General features: G+C 36.0%; 4 protein-coding genes across 6 annotated transcripts; 3 read left to right on the plus strand and 1 right to left on the minus strand.

Moving 5' to 3' along the window:
- Positions 1-2,188: 2,188 nt before the first annotated feature.
- Positions 2,189-4,888, plus strand: ALS3 (aluminum sensitive 3). Its single transcript, XM_086654768.1, has 3 exons — positions 2,189-2,734; positions 3,734-3,979; positions 4,429-4,888. Exons 1-3 carry the CDS (start codon positions 2,504-2,506, stop codon positions 4,741-4,743), a joined length of 792 nt encoding a protein of 263 aa, XP_086510894.1. The 5' UTR covers positions 2,189-2,503; the 3' UTR covers positions 4,744-4,888.
- Positions 4,889-5,613: 725 nt separating this feature from the next.
- LOC147568308 (uncharacterized) lies at positions 5,614-7,901 on the plus strand. Of its 2 annotated transcripts, none has more exons than XM_086654769.1 (4): positions 5,614-5,908; positions 6,213-6,391; positions 6,643-6,835; positions 7,501-7,901. In XM_086654769.1, exons 1-4 carry the CDS (start codon positions 5,827-5,829, stop codon positions 7,701-7,703), a joined length of 657 nt encoding a protein of 218 aa, XP_086510895.1. In that variant the 5' UTR covers positions 5,614-5,826; the 3' UTR covers positions 7,704-7,901. The 2 variants fall into 2 exon arrangements, 1 of the variants encoding a protein (XP_086510895.1); XR_015231019.1 differs by having other exon boundaries at positions 5,679-5,908; positions 6,643-6,969; positions 7,093-7,901.
- On the minus strand, positions 7,843-9,882 carry LOC147568309 (zinc/iron-chelating domain protein). The gene is made up of 4 exons (XM_086654770.1): positions 9,461-9,882; positions 9,067-9,145; positions 8,150-8,237; positions 7,843-8,058 (listed from the first exon to the last, which is right to left on the minus strand). The coding sequence occupies exons 1-4, from the start codon at positions 9,758-9,760 to the stop codon at positions 7,971-7,973; spliced, it is 555 nt and encodes a 184-aa protein (XP_086510896.1). The 5' UTR covers positions 9,761-9,882; the 3' UTR covers positions 7,843-7,970.
- Positions 9,883-11,414: 1,532 nt separating this feature from the next.
- Positions 11,415-17,328, plus strand: LOC147568310 (exosome complex exonuclease RRP46 homolog). 2 transcript variants are annotated; one of them, XM_086654771.1, is made up of 10 exons: positions 11,415-11,505; positions 12,998-13,277; positions 14,057-14,254; positions 14,368-14,481; positions 14,810-14,910; positions 15,032-15,052; positions 15,868-15,940; positions 16,014-16,081; positions 16,457-16,589; positions 17,014-17,328. In XM_086654771.1, the coding sequence occupies exons 3-10, from the start codon at positions 14,149-14,151 to the stop codon at positions 17,130-17,132; spliced, it is 735 nt and encodes a 244-aa protein (XP_086510897.1). In that variant the 5' UTR covers positions 11,415-11,505; positions 12,998-13,277; positions 14,057-14,148; the 3' UTR covers positions 17,133-17,328. The 2 variants fall into 2 exon arrangements, with proteins under 2 accessions (XP_086510897.1, XP_086510898.1); XM_086654772.1 differs by lacking the exon at positions 11,415-11,505 and having other exon boundaries at positions 13,030-13,277; positions 14,094-14,254.
- The last annotated feature ends 1,572 nt before the right edge of the window (positions 17,329-18,900 follow it).

The raw sequence follows: 18,900 nt of genomic DNA on the forward strand, positions 1-18,900 counted from the left end.
AAAATTAAATGAAGAAATCGAGGTGTGTTAATAACACTACGAATGAGGCCAGTGGTTCGTGTGCAGAAAAACATGTGGGTGTATAAAATTCCCCAGCATGGGCCCTATCCAGTGAAGTGGGCAAATATATTGTAGCCCACAATCATCAGCCGATTTGAGAGTGGATGAAGGAACCTGTTCAAACTTATAAGCCTAAATCATGCTTATTTGTATTTTTTTTTTTTGAAAGGATCACTAAATTAATATAAGAGTGCTATTACAATAATTATCGGAAAAGTTCCAAAAAAAAAAAATAATTATCGGAAAAGAAAGATGCAACTATTATCCAACCAGACTTACAATTCTTAGTACGAGTTCATTATGCTAATCTGTCAGCATAGGGAATAAACATCTACTTATTTGCAGTTGAAGACTTAAACTTATAGAGTTTGCCATTTTGATATTCTTTTACTTTAAAGTTTTGAAGCAATTTGAGTCCAATCCTTCAAGAAAAACAAAACAATGGTTGGTGTGACTATCATTTTATGGATTCAATCATGTCAACAAAAATTGAAGTTACCAATTTATGGATTCAATCACGTCAAACAAGATTAGAAATCATATTGTGGAGAAATATCCGAAAAACATAAAGATAACATGAGATAGATTTTTTTAGCCTTTCAGATTAAAATTTGGAATAAGTTAAAAGTCTAGATAAGGCGAAATGTTGTGAAGAGTGTGACAACATGTGTTGTTGTCTAAAACCTTGAAGAAGATTATTAGTCTTCTGTCCACTACTACTTGGTGTAGTAATTGGACACTTGTTTTGTGTCTCGGAAGTCCCAAATGTTGTTCCTCTGGTTATCAATTGATAAGTCGTTTTCTCTCTGTCTTGACTTGATTTAGACAGATTTTCCTTTCTCTAACTTATAGAGAGATAGACTATTAAAGAATAATTTATCAATATTCCTTCTTTCGGATTAACCGAGATAGATGTTAATGTAGTCGAGGCGAGAATAAATTCTCTTTCCTTAAGACATTTTACACCCCCGTAACAGTACCAAACGTTACGGTGTATGCCTTCGGGATACAACGACTTTCCTTTCAGAGTTTTAAGATGGTACTTCTATATTCTGAAAGCGGACGAACCTTTGTAAGTATTATGAGCTCTTGGACTAATGCGGATGATCTTCTAGACGCTTCGGAAATTTAAACTTCACTCGAAACTTCTTTCTTCCTTGTTCTAAATATTCTAGGCAAACCAGAACCTCTAAAAATACTTCCCAATCAGATATTCTAGGCAAACCAGAACCTCTAATTGTTAGAAGGGAAGAGAAGAAGAGAATGAATTTGATGTACTAGATGCTTTATGTTTATCACTTCACTCAAAACTTCTTTCTTCCTTTTTCTAGATATTCTAGGCAAACCAGAACCTCTAGAATTACTTCCCAATCAGATATTCTAGGCAAACCAGAACATCTAATTGTTAGAAGAGAAGAGAAGAGAATGAATTGAATGAGAATTGGAATGGTTTTGGGTTGTTTATATAGGAATTGAATGGGTTCATGTGTCTGTTGGGTTAAAGAGACATATCTTTTCATTTTGAGGACTTATAACGAAGTCTGAAACAGTTATATAGTCGGTTGGGTTATAGACCGTCAGATCTGGGTCAATATCTCGGAAAGAACGCCAGCCACAGATAGTGATGGACAAATCCGGAACCGTGCGTAACAGATGAAGGAAGCAACGGTTGGATTAAAAGCTTGGACTTATCCCACCCTTTTACCGACGCGGGTGGGACGCAGATCGTTGGATCTATCCGATCCAACGCTATTAGCAGTGTCCCAACTCTGTCCCGCTCACCATAACACGTTACCGTCAGATCTCGGGGAATCCGCGCGGACTGAACGCCAGCCGTCCAGATTTGGATGCGCGTGGTTCGCTCAAACGGCCCCTGATCTAACTTGTCCCGTTTGACGTTTCAGACCCTAACTTAACCGATTTTTCATCCAAACTTTAAACTCGAATTTCTCATTCATCCGAATCGGATTCGAGTAATTCTTTGCTCTAAAATGAAGAGCTCGACGAGACGAGCGCAATAACGCATTCCGTTTCTTAGTTTGACGAGTCGATTCGAGCCAAAAAATGGCTCCACTGACTATCGATCCCTGGATACAAAAGGGCGCAGTTGTTATACTATTGTCGTCTCCCGAAGAAAAACCATAGTACCCTATGTACCAAAAAAAAATATTTCTTACCAAAACAAAAGTACCAAAAAATCTACTAAAATAATCGACCTCCAAGAATCCAAAAATCCACTTGTCCAATAACGACCTTCTCCAAGTCCACTCTCCATAAAAAAAAAGATTTTCCATGGGAAAACTCAACTGGGGGAGGGTGGTTTCCCTCACCTCAAACAAAAATGCCTTCTTCAAATTTCTAACAATCTGGTTTACTTAAAAAAGTATCATCAATCTTAGTGGGTGGTTTTGAAAGAAGGAAATTGAAAAAAAAACCTCTAAAAATGGATCCTGTATATGTTGAATTCTTGAAAGGAATGGTGAAACCACTATTAGCTACTGTGGTTGTTTTAATGGCTGTGCTTTTATCTTTTGTTCAAAATCTTGGACTTGAAAAAGAAATGATTTATTCAATTGCTAGAGCTTTTCTTCAATTATCTGTCATTGGATTCGTTTTGCAGTTCATTTTTACTCAGAAGAATGCTGCCTGGATCGTTCTTGCTTACTTGTTCATGGTTTGTTCTCTCTCTCTCTCTCTCAATTTTCTTCTCTTTAGGGTTTTTAATTGATTATTTCTTTGGACAGAATGAGTTAAAAATGGAGCTTTAGGAGAAATTAGGGCTACTGTAAATCTGTGATGTATATACAGAACCTATTGATTAGGGTTTTATTATTGAAATTGTTAGTGTTTAACCAAGGGACCATTCAATTATGCATCAGCAATAATCAATAAACAATTCAATATGACATTTTTGTGTAGCTTGAAATCTAGGGCAATGGAGATGTCTTTGAAACATCTACTAACATTATAATCAAGTCATGAAGAACACATCGAAGATGAACTGCCCTAGTTTCATATTTGAGTGCTCTTGAAATCAATACAAAATCGAGTTGAGAAACTATTAACCCATTTATCTGTATGTAAATTGCGAGTAACCCGAACAAGTTATGCTTTTGTTAGATTTGATCAAAGATATTGTTCAATACAAATAATTTATTGCAAGTGGAGTAACTCGAATGAGTTCAATCTCGATTTTCTTTAGGGCTCGTCCTGTTTATACCGGTGCATCTGTCCTGTCGATACTTAGGATAGGCAAGAACCAAGTAAAATTACGTGCGATATTGGGTCTAAGCCTTAGTAAAGCAAGTTGAGACTGGTTAGAAAATGAATATATATGATTGCAGGATGTAAAACCTGTCTCAATACCAGTCATATTGTCCTTCATCTACGCACCAACCAGGCCCACTAGCCTAATTCCACGTGGTACAAGGTTTTTTTTCCGGGAAACGGCTTGCCCTAGACCACCTCAGGCTTCTCTCTAAGTGCCTACCACATGAAACTTCCTATGCAATGTTGTCGAAGTGCCTACCACATGAAACTTCCATTTCACACCATCGAAATTCCATATCTTGCTGAATTGAATTCATCTTGTTCTATTGAATACTTTGATTATAGAAACCGCCTATTGCATTTCAATGTTGAACTTAGTGACTTGATTTTATTATCCCTACAGGTTACTGTTGCTGGTTATACAGCAGGTCAACGAGCAAAACATGTTCCACGTGGGAAATATGTAGCTGGATTATCGATCCTAATTGGAACCGCGATAACTATGTTCTTGCTTGTCATTTTGAATGTTTTCCCTTTTACCCCACGATATATCATTCCTGTGGCAGGTATGATGGTTGGTAACGCAATGACAGTAACTGGAGTTACCATGAAAAGACTTCGAGATGATCTCAAAACTCAAAAAGCCCTGGTACGTTATTCTTAAACAAGCATTAAACACTCATAGGCCCAGATAAGGATGGGATCGGGTTGGGTACCCACGCGCATCTACTTCGTTTGGCCGGGCTGGGAGGGATATTTCATTCTTCGGCTTATGGCTATCAGGTGGCCTCGGGCGGGCACTTTGCATTTCTGGAGTGCCCATTGCCCGCCCAAGCCTGCCAAAATTGTTGGGCCATTGTGTATTGGGTTGTTCAGACCTCAAGCTCTCGACAATAAAATGATACAGAATAGGAACAGCAAAAACAGATTCAAATGATGACTAAACCACAATGCTCCATCCACATCACCCAACAAGAAAACCTGTGTTAGACTCGATGCACGCCACATGTGAGGAGGGGAAACGTGAGAATAGTCCCACGTGGAAAAAGGGAAGTTGGTGTTCAACTGAATGTTTTTGTGTTCTATCACTTTTTGTAGGTAGAGACAGCGTTGGCACTTGGGGCAACCCCGCGTCAAGCAACCCTTCAACAAGTGAAACGATCTTTGATTCTTGCGCTATCCCCCGTTTTAGATAATGCAAAGACAGTAGGACTAATATCACTGCCAGGAGCTATGACAGGGCTCATAATGGGAGGAGCATCGCCTATAGAAGCAATTCAGTTGCAGATAATAGTAATGAATATGCTAATTGGAGCTTCCACTGTTAGCAGTATTACTTCAAGTTATCTATGTTGGTCTGCTTTCTTTACCAAAGCTTATCAGTTAGAAACCAGCGTTTTCATTTCAGAATAGATAACATCGATCAAGTGAAAGAAGAGGTTATCTATAGTGTAAAGTTTTTGTTGTAAGTATGAAATATACCGAAGATGACTGTAATAACTGTAAATCCAAACTTGTGTTTTTGTGAACTAAACAGACTCGTGTTTTTCTGGGGCTATTAGTATCTGAGTCACGAGCGAGGAAACTCTCCGTTTAATTCACGGACTAAGATGCCATTAACTTGGGTTTTATTAACTAAATAATGTTCCATAACTAACCAACTTTATAGACTTAGTTTCTCCTCTAATTAAGAGCAATATTACAAATCTACAATCACCTAAAGTTTGACTAACAACTATTCAGTTTCATGGGAAGCTTATCACTTAGAAACTTTAAAACCAAGATCCTTAGAATATCTCATGAAAATCTCCCTGCATCACGAGGACCTTTCAAGCATAAACATAGAAGAGATACACGTTCAGAGTGATTTGAACTATTGACCTCTAAGTTAAAAGAAAAACATGGAGTTCCTCCCCTAAACTACTTGCTTGACCAACCTACCGTTGATAGGTAGATAGCTCTGAAATACTCGACCTAAGGTTGATAGCTACGAAGTACTCTTAACTACTCGACCGATGATAGGTTGATAGCTCTGAAACACTCGACCTAAGGTTGATAGCTCTGAAACACTCGACCTAAGGTTGATAGCTTCGAGTACTCTTAACTACTCGATCGATGATAGGTTGATAGCTCTGCAACACTCGACCCAAGGTTGATAGCTCCGAAATACTTTTAACTACTCGATCGACCCAAGTCCCAACGTTGATAATTTAGAAGAATTGGGTGGAAACATCCAACCCTCTTGACTAGTTTATATAGTTAGGTCGTTAAAAAGTTATATTCGGTGAACTATGATTAGGAAACTTGAAAGAGGAAGAAGCTATCAACTAACTTTTCCTTCCTTGTATTATTATTCCCCAGCCAATATAGTAGTAGTGCGTATAACGCACCTTCTCTGATTGCTTCACATTTCAATATCAGAATTCATCTTTTCTCTCTTTCCTTTTGAAGATCTAATTGAATGAAAAACCTAAATCAGTCTTCGAAGCAGAGATCATGATGATTCGATCCCCAAAATCGAATCCGAAAGCGTTTGATTTTGGTTTCTTTTGTTCTGTTTTTGTCTTCTTTCTGCCAGGTATACATATTTTTTTTCTTCTAATTATATCAAAGACTTCCTTAACTCATTAGTAATTAGGGTCTCCCTTTTGATCTTGATTTGTTGTTCTTGAACAATTGATTATTGGGTAATGGGTTATCAAGATTTTGATGTTATTTACCAGTTTGATTCTTGGGTGAAACTTTTACTCACTAGAAAATCAATAAAAATAGGAAATTTTTCGTTTCAGAGAAGAAAAATTAATGATCATGATCTATATTTATTAAGATTATCATCTTCGAACTCGAGTATATGAATTTTTAATGATTAATCTCTATTTCAGGAGGAATTTTATCATCTGGAGTAGTTACACTTGAATCTATTCAAATTTTTAAAACCCATGAATGGATAAATAACAAACCAACTGTTTATTTTCGATGTCAAGACGAAAACAAGACAATTTTGCCTGATGTCAAGAAAGCTCATTTCTTATATACTTTCAGAGAAGATGAATCTTGGCAGGTTTGTTGATTTCTGATAATTACTTTTAACTAGTTCGATATGATACGATCTCCTAACTAGATCGATACCCAATTCTTGAATCATCGATAAGAAGTTCCAAATGCACAAAATTCAGTTTCTCTGTTACTATAAACCGATACCCATTTTCTTGATTACTAGTTTATTGCTTTATGGTATATTGTTGGTTTGTCGGTATTTATTCATTTGGTGAGGAAGCTAACTATAAAGTGGAAAACGTTTTATGTTTGCAGCCTCTGACAGAGCTAGATAAGAAATGCAAACGATGTGGGTTATATGAGGAAGATACAATTGAAACAGATGATATATTTGATGCATGGGAGTTCTGTCCTTCAGATTTTTCGACACCGGATGGAAACTACACCCGTTTTAAGGACAAAGAATTTAACGCAACATTTTTGTGCCCTCAATGTGTTGCTAGAATGGGTAAGTGTATCTGTATCATAACTTGTCGTAGTGGTCTAGGTTGTGCTTACAATGTGGTCTCTCTTTCGTTTACCTAATTATCAATCTTCATAATCCAATAATGTGCTACTTCAATAAATTTCCGTACGGTAAAAGTTATATAACTCTATGTGTAAGCTAAGTGGTTGGGATCGGCCAATCCCCACGAGTACGGTAAAAGTTATATAACTCTATGTGTAAGCTAAGTGGTTGGGATCGGCCAATCCCCACGAGTACAGTAAAAGTTATATAACTCTATGTGTAAGCTAAGTGGTTGGGATCGGCCAATCCCCACGAAATAACTCGTAGGCTGAATCAATATCAGGGTTTAAGCCTATCCCGTGCTGAACCCTTTAAGTTAGTTTTTTGCATGAAACTTCAAACTCTGAATGTTGAAGTCTCAATGAGTTATTAGAGTGGCCTATGAACTCTTCCGAGTTACTCGGCTCGAATAGATGGGGATCGGGAGTGGACACCTATTAGATCCCGAGCAGATCCGCCCCAACTACTTAAGGTGTAAGTGTCATTTGATCAACATACTGTGTACATGAATCTTCCAGCTCGATTTAGTCTAAATTCTACTTCATTCAACTCTTGTTCACTAAATGCTATTAAGTTTTAATCATACTTAAATGATTTACCTGCAGGAGTTTTTAAGTCGAAAGGGATGAATGTGATTCTAGTAATAGTAATTACTGTCCTAGTTTCAGCTGCATCTATTCTCGGAATAATCACTGGGTACAGATACTGGCAGAAGAAGAAAAGACAACAAGATCAAGCTCGGTTTCTAAAGCTGTTTGATGACGATGACGAACTTGAAGATGAATTGGGTCTTGGCCCTATTATATGACGAATCAAGATCTTGTACCCTTTATCCCATTCTTCTTCTTTTTCTTTTTGCTTCTAAAATAGCTTTTTAGTCCAGTATAAAATCCCTTTTACAGTTTTTCTTCATTAGCTTTTGTTCTAACAAAACACTATACCAGAAATGATGTAGTTACCTACAAATTTTTTTATTACGTATAAAAGAGTACACCTAACTACTAAACATATACAAAAGTCGAAACAGAAAGTACAAAGATGGTGGAATTAAGTCATCGAAGATTATCTGTAACTTTCAGTTTGAATTTCTTACATGTTGATTAAAATTATCCAACTCTTTTGATGATGCACCATAGATTGCTTTGATGGTATCCCTACAGCAACTGCAACAAGAAGAAGGTTCCCAGTGATAAATAAGAGGACAAGAACAAGCTAACCCTAATGAGCGAAAGATAATAGATATAGGAATTTAACCTGCAAGCGTCCTTGTTGAATCTCTTCTCGTCAATACCATATAATTCTTTGAACACACCCGGTTCTACTCGGCAAAAATATGGACGATCTAAGGAGCAATTGGTTCGAAAGTGTACCAAATAAATGAAAATTCGTAAGAAACCAATGAAGAGACAATGTCTATATGACACACCTATGTATAAGGAACAAGAATGCAAAGACTTCATAAGAGTTCTATCTGACAACCCTAAAACTATGCGCCTCCTTAACGCCTCCAAGACAGAAATACATAATTCCACCATTTACATTGATAATTAACCGCCCTTGTAAAATTAGCCCAAAGATGATTGAAAATGTCAAGATGATTCCACCATATATGAAGAACAAGATTACACCGGTTTCAGAAGAGCTTCTTCTCGACAATGCTAAAACTATGCCCCTCTTTTTCACCCCTAAGACGAAAACACAGAATTCCTCCAATTACATTGATAACCGCCTTTATAGAACTAGCCCAAAGACAGTCTCAAATGACTAGATTTTCTTCTCGACAACCCTAAAACTATGGGCCTCCTTTGCACCCCCAAGATGAAAAACACGATTCTACCACATACATTGATAACTGCCTTCATAAAACTAACCCAACGGGCGGTCGAAATGTCAAGATGAATGATTCCACTATGTACGAAAAACAAGATTACAAATATTTCATTAGAGCTTCTTCCTAAAACCCTAAACTATCACCTCCTTTTTACCTCTTAGACGAAAAACAAAATTTCACCACATACATTGTTAACCGCCTTTATAGAACTAGCCTAAAAACGATTTTCGGGTTTTACTTCAAGTTTGAAACTAACCCATATTCAAGACACATTTTCGATATGAATGATGCTAGCTACTGAATTCAAATTGTAGTTGAACTAACTACATTAAAGACTCACCAGAGTAAATAGAGCAAGTTCGCGTTGTTTTCTCGTAGTGTTTACACCATCCATCTGAACCTATCAAACTCTTATAAAGCTGCAAATTCATGAAACTAGATTATGTCAATGAAGAAGATAGAGGGGCTGAGTGTTCTTCAAGTCAAATTGTTATGTGAAATCCATTTTTCACTTGAAAGAAAACGAACTTGCTCAAATGGTGGTATTCTTCATTGAATACAGAAATTAACTTGCTCTTCTACTTTATGAGAATTTGGGTAAGATTGTTTTTTATAAAGTCTTACACAAATTGAGCAGCAATTCAACTGAAAAATCACTTAAAAGACTAAAATATGATGAATTCTGGGTACCCAAATACCCAAATCATCTAATAATATTCTAGAGAGAGAGAGACCTGAATGTCAGAAGGGTTTTGGAAGATTTCTTCAGGAGTAGCAAAAGAAGGGCCTTTATCAAGCTTGCAACAAGCTCCACAACCTTGAACGCAACCCCAAGATGGTTCTTTTCTTCCTCCACCGAAGCCATTAACGCCAGTGTTGTTATTTTTGTGGGGTTTTAGTTTTGAGATGATTTCTATCGACTTGGTTGTGTTTCTTGGCTGCATTAACTTTGGGTTGCTTCTTCTTCTACTACTTTTAAAAGACTGAGATGATACCGGAGTGGTGGTGAAAGTCACCGGAAGAGAGATGATCATATTAAAGCTCTTTTTATGGTCCTGCTTGCTGTTTCCTCCTACTTCTCCCAGTATAAAAAGAGAGGCAAAAGAGAAGGGGGAAAGAAAGAAGAGATAAGCTAAAAACTGCTTCTGGTTTTTTATATATAAATAATAGAGAGAGAAAAAGAAAGAAAAACATGGAGAGGCAAAGCGAGCGCTCTACCATTTGAGCTACATCCCCAATCTTGTTAGTTGGCCTCTTTTTATTGTCCTTTTCTAATAACAGCCAATGCAACTATATGGTCAGAAAATATAACATTCCGTCATCACTTGATTTCCCAAGTGGTTGAAAGTGTTGACATAAACTCCAAAACTCTAACTCCTAGGTTCGATTTTCATAGGAGGCGGAATCTATGTTTATTGAACTTTGATTATTAAAGGTATAAATAATGTAATAAATTTGTCGGACTTTAGGTCTCTTTCATGTTATTGGCGTTAGGCCTCTTTCATTATTGATTTACCTTAGGCGGTTACCGTGCTTATAAAATTTTCATGATGTGTTAATGTCTTGTAACGACTAACGTTGATCGTAGTCAATTTCTCAAAAAAATATATAATATAAATTTCTTATAGAAAGAAGTCAAACTCTAAATAGAACCTAAGAAAAAAAAAACAGTAATTGTTGTCAATATCTGGGCAACTATATTTTAGATGGAGAAAAGAATTGGGTGCAAGTAAATTTTGTTTGTTCTTAACAAAAAAAAAAAAAAAAAGTAAATTTTGTTTGAGACACTCAACTCCAAGGCCTAAAACTGAATATCTCCTTTTTGTTTTCTTCTCCTGGACAATCCACTTTGGCCGACAACCACCACTTCCTCTGGCGAACATTATTTTTCTCTGGTAGTAAGTTCACATTCATATTCTTACATCTTTATCAATCCTCTCTTCATCTTTACCTCCACCAACATCATCTCCTCTTTTTCTTTCTCCTTTTTCTTTTTATTTTCAAAATAAAACTAGGGCTTCCCTTCTCTCGACACGCACTGTAGGCGAGGGGTTCTTATCTTCACCGTTTCTTTTTTATTAATCAGTCATGTAAGAAAGTTGCTGATATCACAACAAAAAATTGTATCTCTGCTTAAGTGGGAGCATATATGATAAATTAAAAAATTGTATATTTCAACACGGTAAAATACAAACCTTGCTCTCAACATAGGAGACACCCTCCGAAATCTAGTTCCACTGTGAGGTACCACATAGGTTGTTTTCTCTCATGAGGTAGCTATCATTTCGTTACTTTAAGCGAGAGCATGATAAGAACTTGTTATGTCTATTTCCAGGTCTCAATAAGGGGAGGGTAGTAGTCTCTATACTTCGCCAGTCAATCAATTGCAGTTATTATCAGAGCAGCCTTCGGTAAATAATAAATTAATATCATCGACCAAGTTAGTTCATTAAAGACGGTCTAAATCTGTCATTAGCAATCACTTAATACCACCCTGCCAAATTAGTTTGTTACTAAATGGTACAAAGTGCGGCTAATATGTTTTTAACAACGAGGTGAGAAATGACATCAAATTAAATTCTAAGGCCTAACTTTTTTTCCTACGAAAAGCAACGATCATGTCTTGCTAAAACCCTAAAATCAAACTTTCGCTACTGATTTTTTTCCTTTACCCATTTTTCTCTCTATACCACGAATTTGAAATAAATATGTACGAGGACGATTCTGAAAACATGGAGACGCTTGATCTTTACGATCGTAAGAGAGAGAGAGCAAACAAGTGTTTTCACTTTGGAGGACTGGGCATTCGTCTTCCTCTTCTTGACAACCAGGCCTTCCTGAACAAGATCAACTGGCGTATTATTAATAATCCTAATGCAGTTTGGGTTAAAATTCTTAAAGGAAAATATTTTCCTAAGTCGCATAAACCCACTCCTCCCAAAGCTAACCACTCTTGGATTTGGAAATTCATAAATAAACAGTTTATCCATATGCAGAACCTGATCTTCTGGGACATCAACAAAGGAGACAATATTGATATTTGGCAGGACTACTGGATTCCGGATTACCCTCCTCCTCTCACGAATCATAACGAGTCAAACCTAAAATGGGTTTCGCAACTTATAGATAATAATACTTGAAATACTAATAAGATACAAAGTTATCTGTAACTCTATACTTAGCATCAATATCCAAAGCAATCAAGAGGATATTCCCAGATGGACGCTTACAAAATCAGATAATTTTCCAATTAAATCTATGTATAATTTTTTGAGAATTAGAAGTACTAATCTTATGCAGGATCAAACCGACTGGTTTTTTATATGGAATATGAATACTATTCCACGAGTTAAACTATTTCTGTGGAAATGTTGTACTAATGGTCTACCAGTAAAGGAAAAAATATATAGGTAAATACATTGGTAACCAATTCTCTTGTATTAACTGTATCGAAAACGAAACATTAGATCATGTTATGCTGCACTGCACCTTCGCGAAAGCAATATGGTTTCATTTTCAGGTAAGAACAGATCATATAGACTCGACAATTCAATGGATCCACCAATGGAAAAACCTAGATGAAGAACTTGGCCTACTATATGCCAAAATTATATGGTTCATATGGAAAGCTAGATGTGAAAACTGCTTCACCAAAACAAAACAAAATCCGAGACAAATCATTGAAATGATATATACCACATCTATTATGCCTATTAAGATTGAATCTATTATATCTAACGTATGCAGGGAAAAAACTAAGCAAAAAATATGGAGACCTCCATCGACACCATTTCTAAAAATTAATGTTGACGCTTCCTTTTCCAAGAGCTCAGAACCAGCCGGCATCGGTTGTATTATTAGAGATGAAAAATCATCTTTTATTATCGCAGCGGCAGACTCAGTACGATGTCAGAATGCGGAAGAATGTGAAAACATCGCCATACTATTTAGCATCAAATGGGCTTTAGAATTGAATATTAACTATGCACATATTGAAAGTGATAACCAGGCTCTCATCCACTTTATCAATGGTCAAAATGTTAGCCTCCACTGGCAATCCAAAAAGATTATGCAACAAGTTAAAGAGTTCAGGGATAAATTTGACGGTACAATATTCACTTTTGTCAATCGGGAATGCAACACTCAGGCTGACGCTATAGCTAAATGGGGTAGAAGAATGTGGAATGTAATTTTTTGTTATGGATGTACGTTAAAACTTTGTATTTGACCTTTTAGTTATGCTATGTTTACTTCATAAAAAAAAAAACAAGTGTTTTGCGCCGAAACTGAGAGAGAGAGAAGTGGTAAAATAAATTTCAAATCGAGGTGGAAAAATAATTTTTATTGATTGAAGATTCTCTTACCAAACGGACCCTTGCGGCGACACTTTTCCGCCAAAAATCCCTTTCGTTTTCTTTTCTCGGGGAACAACGAATGAAGAAACCCTAACTAGCTTGAAACTTTCAGGCAAATTGATTCAACTTGCTTCTCTCTAAACTAGACTGGTTCCGTTTATCCTTCAGACGATAATCACTCCGGCGAATCAATCAGGTTAGGATAATTAATACATTCAAAGTTAACACAGTTTTCTCCTTTGACTAGTCTGTTCATCCAAATGCACTTTAGTTATTTATTCTACTCAATCTTCTTTTTTCTTCTGATAATTATATGTTAGGGTTTTTCTGATTGATGTAATTCACTGCTTCCTTTATGAATTAAATTAACTAGAAATGGGTAATTCCGTTTACTATTTGTTCTATGAGAAAATATCTCCTTGAATTGCATTGTGAAGCTCCACCATTGACAGTAACTCTTACTTGGTGAAGATCTTATTGAAGTTGGACTAATTGATACAGAATTTGATTTCTTTCTTGGGAATTTAAGATTTTCTGAAAATGATTGAGATAACTCACGATTCAAAACTCTAATTGATGATTGTTGTTTATTTTGTGATACTTTCTCGTAAAATGTGTTCACTTTGTTTTATGTATTTCGTCATCATTTCCTTAGCTGATTTACTCATCGTTTTCACTGAAAATACCTGAAAAATTACCCATTATCGACTTCGTTTTTCCATTCATTTCGAAACACATTTGAGAATCTAGCAAAAGTAATTGTGAGCCCTTATTTTTTAGGTATTCTTTTCAAATGGGTTTGTGTTTGAAGTAGTAAGCTTTACTTCCGTTAGGGACCGTTCGTTTATCTAGGGCTAATTTTTTTTGTTCTATTGGAGTTCTAAATACTTTTGAAAAGTTGAATTAATCATTGAAGGGAAAAAGAATTTGAGTTCTAAATGATAGTTTTCGTGTTATGTAAATTTTGATGATTAGGTCAAAACTTCTCATTTCTCCCAAGTTTGAATATCAGTAAATTGGAACTTCTCCTGTCAAAATTTGAAGAAGGTTGAAGTTTGAGAAGGAAGATGAAGATTGATAGAGCGGATGGCCGTACACCTAACCAGTTAAGGCCACTAGCTTGTTCTCGCAACCTTCTTAATCGTGCCCATGGTTCGGCTCGTTGGTCTCAAGGTCATAATCCCTGTAACAAGTTATTCTTTATTTTCTTCTAATCTTGTTCAGCGTTTTACTTTGTTCTTTTGATGCTTTCTAGAGTTAATTTTTATCGATTTTGATTGCTTTAGGTGATACTATTGTTCTTGCTGCGGTTTACGGGCCAAAAGCGGGAATAAGAAAGAATGAAAACCCTGAAAAAGCTTCGATAGAGGTCATTTGGAAGCCCAAAACTGGGCAGATTGGTAAGTTCCTAATATCAGCCCAAAACCCTGGCTTTATATAATAGTTTTGGACACAATCATATATTCTGTTTCCGCTCTTATACAATCTGCAAGCTATCTTTGCTGTGTGTGAATTGCTATACTTGTGCACGGTTTTGCTTAGAGTTATGGTTCCTTTGTTATAATCTAATTTGTCAATTTTGACCTTAAAAAACTATGGAACTTTCAAAGAGTAGGCTCTGCTGTTTGTGATCTCCTACCGTTGTCACTCAACATAATCAGATTTGTTTATAACTTTGCGTTAATTCTTTAGTTGTGCTTGTGCATGACATTTTCCAACCCTGTGCAGGCCAAGAAGAAAAAGAGTATGAGATGATACTGCGGAAAACCTTGCAAAGTATCTGTCATTTGAACATCAACCCAAATACAACGACCTCAATTATACTTCAGGTAAATATTCCCATTTTGGTTGTGATATACACCATAATAAATTTTGATGATACCTTATTGGAGTTTATTAGTGATTTTGTATATCACTCATTCAAAACTAACGAGTTCTGTTCTTATGCAGGTTATTAATGACGATGGCGCTGTATCCTTCATTCTTATGTTGCCAATTAAAACAGTACATTAATTTAGTATAACCTCAGTAGGGAAGTCTTGATTGTACTCAATAGCTCACATCAAGTAATTAAATATTCCATGCCTACTGATATTTCCGTGGAAATTGAAATTTAACTAATGGTGTGTTTGGTTGCAGGATTCCGAAGTAGGATTCCTATCAAAAGTGGAATTTGGTAGGAATCATGAATCCTTGGTCTGTTTGGCTACCAAGAATCCTAGGACTCTTGAATCCTAAGGATTCCTAATTCCAAAATTTGTATTGGACCAAAATCCCACCCTACCCCCTAGGATTTGCTAGGATTTTGGATTAATGAACCTAAATTTCAAACTTAAAATCAACAAAAAAATATTTCCTTCTACAAAATCATTATTTTTTTTTTCAAAATCATTGTTTTTTTGAAAAATCATATTTTTTCTAAAGACGTTTAAAAATACTCAAATAATAATAAATCATAGGATTCTTAGTTGTCAAACAAGCCAAAAAATATTACTTGGATTCATGAATCTGTGGAATCATGAATCCCAAGGACTCATGAATCCGCGGATTCATGATTCCGCCATCCAAACACACCATAAGTTTTTCTTAAAATGCCTTGTCAAGGAAATAAATTTCGAGATATATTCATTTCCATGTCTACCAAAATTTCATTCCTTGGCTCACATAACTAATATTTTCATATAAATATATAATACCTTCCAGTTTTATAGTTCTAAGATCATCTTTTATACGAATTCATTCTGAGAGAAGGATCGCGACGACTTCCTTGACATAATTTTTTCTAGCTTTTCCCTTGTGCTGTAAATGCAGCCTGTGCTGCACTTGTAGATGCTGGGATTCCTCTAAAACATCTCGCTGGTTAGTCTCATGGTGTTTTCCATTCTTTTCATACGTTCTCAAATCTATTCACTGTTTACTGGTTTCTTTGCAGTCTCTATTTGTTGTGGTCTTTCAGAAAATGGGTCTGTGATTCTCGACCCCACCAAGTTCGAAGAGCAGGTCGGTTTTCTTATCTCGGTGTATTCATGATTTTCTCATATCCTTATTTTGCAGCATTCCAATATAATTCCTACACCATACGTTAATAACGATCATCCTTGTTAACCTATAGTAGATGAAAAAGTTTGTCTCCATCTTTGTTATAGTTTCTCCATCCAAAATCTCGGGCACCGCCATTTAGCAGTCGTGTTGGCTTCATAAATATTTAGATTGCAGCTCTTCACTTAAAACTGTCGAAAACCTATTTATGCCCATAATTCCTAAACTACGTAGATTGAGACACCGTCCTCCTTCCTAATATGAAGTTTCTTAGGTTATTTGTTGCTTGCCTTTTGTTTAAAATACTCAAATGGGCTTGTTTCTATAAAATTACAGAACCTGCAAGCCTTCACCTATTTAGTCTTTCCCAACTCAGTTCATTCAGTCCTTCCTCAAGAATCTTTACGGGCAGAAGGTGAACCGATGGAAGATGGAATCATCACTTCTGTTAGCCGTGGTGCAATGGCAGGTATAGCGAATCGTACCTTAGTTTTCGAATACCAATATCTAACTTACAATTACATATTTTCCAATTTCACAATTTCATGTTTTCCGTCTTATTATATCTATAAATGGCATATCCTCCTATATGACCTTTTGGGATCATCTCATTTACCAATATCTCACAATGATGTTAATTATATCTATAAATGGCATATCCTCCTATATGACCTTGTGGGATCATCTCATTTACCAATATCTCACAATGATGTTAACTACAAATTCTACCAATTTCGAGAAACTTGAATCGAGAGTGAGCCCACCCAAAAACCTCGCATTTTCATTTCAGAATGATTTTCTAATTGAAAGAAGACGATACATTTCTTATTAACTGGCCTATTTGTACATTAACTTAAGTTTTATACACTGAGTTTACTTTTTTCTTGTTTTAGTGGATGACTACCTTAACTGCCTCGAACGAGGGAGATCAGCGAGCACAGAGATGTCAAAGTTTCTAAGAAAAAACTTCCAATCGAAACTTTTAGAAGATTCGTCCGCCAAGGTTGCATAACTTATCATACATTCTGCTGATGATCAAGTTAGCCTTTAGTATGACTGTCTGTTGGAACTATGAAGCTTTTGCAATATTCCAATATATTTATACAGAAGTGTCGTGTTATGGAATAATCAGGTTGGATGTTCTGAAAATTTTCAGACGATAAAATTGCCTTACTACCGCGATTAAAATAATATCTGGTTACACCGCACTAGGCTTCCCAAGCGCCACTGCTTTTTCCCAAAGCTTCTTCCTTTCTATCCTCGTGACAGAGATGACCTATCAACCCGTTGATGGAGAAGAAATATGAGTCATGCGCGACTTGGTTGATACCCCTTGATGGGAAGAAATATGAATCATGCCCGACTTGTGGAAATCAACAGTTGAAACTCCTCGTAATCAGAGGGAATTCGGAGCCGTTTATATAATAATGGTAAAAGTTGAACGAACATATGGTTGTGTTTTTTAAACTACAAAATTGAAATAAACCGAAGTTCTTATACGTCAGAAAAAGTAAAACTTCATGAGGATGCAATTCAAAGTGGAACAAGTTTGTTTTTTAGGGCTAAAACAAACTGGGGTTGGAGTCGCTCTAAATGACCACACGAGACTGTTATAGAAACTTGACTGGATAATTTAGTTCATTTTTACATGTACTTGAAACAAAAAAAATTTCTGTTCAATTTCAGAGTAAGTTGGTACATACGAACAAAAAAAGGTATACCCGAATACACAGTAAACCTAAGATTTCACTCATTTAAACAAGTAAACTTTCGTTCTAAAGCATTTGAAAATCAGAAACAATCAAACTTAAAGAGCTTTTTAACCTTCAAATTAATCGAAATTTTTTAGCGAAAGTCTAATACATCAAACAAAAAAAATCCGAACTACATTCTTCTGTTTCTTCATAGCAATTTCTATTCTTCCTAACTTCCAGTGTACCTATTGCGTTCCATGAAACTCTTCTTTGTAAGTCCAACCATAAACCCCAGCGGCTCTCAAGGTTTTCAAACGGGCAACCGAACAAATACGATTAGTTGTTAGAGTTGTTTAATCTTCTTCGCTTAGCTTGATTCTTGACCATCTTGATTCTCATATCATGTCTACAAAGTGGGCAAGTTAGTTTCTTGCTCATCATCCACTTAGATATACAATTGATATGAAACATATGAGAACACTCAGTAACCCCAGCTTCTTCTTCTTCAACTTTCAATTCATCTAAACAAACTGAACAAATCTCCCCACTATCCAAAATCAATACCTTTCTAAGTAATCTTTCAAACCCATGATTAGAATTCGGGTTTTCAGTTAACAATCTATGAAACTCAGCATGAATAATTATTATAGTCTCTGAACTAATTCTACCCTCAGGAGAATATATTAATTTATCCTCTAACAATCTTATCTTGGCCTTTAAATTCAGAATTCGATCTACATAAGACAACATAACTTCTTCTTCTTCTTCACTTGGGCATGATGGGTCTGAGTATCGAAAAAGTTTGGCACTCAGTCTAGCAATCTCCATTGCAACTAAATATTCACTTTGATCAACCATGATGGAACAACTTGGTTTCTTCTCTCTGTCTAACTTCTAACTGTTTCTCTCTCTCTCTCTCTCTCTGTGCTAACCAGATTGATGATATCTGCTAAGAATTCTTGTAGTAATTTGTAAAAGAGAACTTCAGATGCAATTAATTATATATAGTTGTTGGCAAACCCAGTTTCTAATTTAGGGAATTACTGATGAATAAGAGTTTCTAATTTTTGGAAAGATCTTTTCTAC

The sequence above is a fragment of the Eschscholzia californica genome, unplaced genomic scaffold (genome assembly GCF_041429995.1).
Source record: "Eschscholzia californica isolate CP2 unplaced genomic scaffold, dmEscCali1.0.p SCAF_1, whole genome shotgun sequence".
NCBI lineage: Eukaryota > Viridiplantae > Streptophyta > Magnoliopsida > Ranunculales > Papaveraceae > Eschscholzia > Eschscholzia californica.

Excerpts from the sequence above, each read along its gene's own strand:
- ALS3 (XM_086654768.1), top strand. The coding sequence starts at position 2,504 with ATGGATCCTGTATATGTTGAATTCTTGAAAGGAATGGTGAAACCACTA. Across the intron at positions 2,735-3,733 it reads TTCTTGCTTACTTGTTCATG|GTTACTGTTGCTGGTTATAC; the intron begins GTTTGTTCTCTC and ends TTATCCCTACAG. Across the intron at positions 3,980-4,428 it reads TCAAAACTCAAAAAGCCCTG|GTAGAGACAGCGTTGGCACT; the intron begins GTACGTTATTCT and ends CACTTTTTGTAG.
- LOC147568308 (XM_086654769.1), top strand. The coding sequence starts at position 5,827 with ATGATGATTCGATCCCCAAAATCGAATCCGAAAGCGTTTGATTTTGGT. Across the intron at positions 6,392-6,642 it reads GAGAAGATGAATCTTGGCAG|CCTCTGACAGAGCTAGATAA; the intron begins GTTTGTTGATTT and ends TTATGTTTGCAG. Across the intron at positions 6,836-7,500 it reads TCAATGTGTTGCTAGAATGG|GAGTTTTTAAGTCGAAAGGG; the intron begins GTAAGTGTATCT and ends ATTTACCTGCAG.
- LOC147568309 (XM_086654770.1), bottom strand. The coding sequence starts at position 9,760 with ATGATCATCTCTCTTCCGGTGACTTTCACCACCACTCCGGTATCATCT. Across the intron at positions 9,146-9,460 it reads AAAACCCTTCTGACATTCAG|CTTTATAAGAGTTTGATAGG; the intron begins GTCTCTCTCTCT and ends ATGAATTTGCAG. Across the intron at positions 8,238-9,066 it reads AACTTGCTCTATTTACTCTG|ATCGTCCATATTTTTGCCGA; the intron begins GTGAGTCTTTAA and ends ATTGCTCCTTAG.
- LOC147568310 (XM_086654771.1), top strand. The coding sequence starts at position 14,149 with ATGAAGATTGATAGAGCGGATGGCCGTACACCTAACCAGTTAAGGCCA. Across the intron at positions 14,255-14,367 it reads TTCGGCTCGTTGGTCTCAAG|GTGATACTATTGTTCTTGCT; the intron begins GTCATAATCCCT and ends TGATTGCTTTAG. Across the intron at positions 16,590-17,013 it reads TAGCCGTGGTGCAATGGCAG|TGGATGACTACCTTAACTGC; the intron begins GTATAGCGAATC and ends TTCTTGTTTTAG.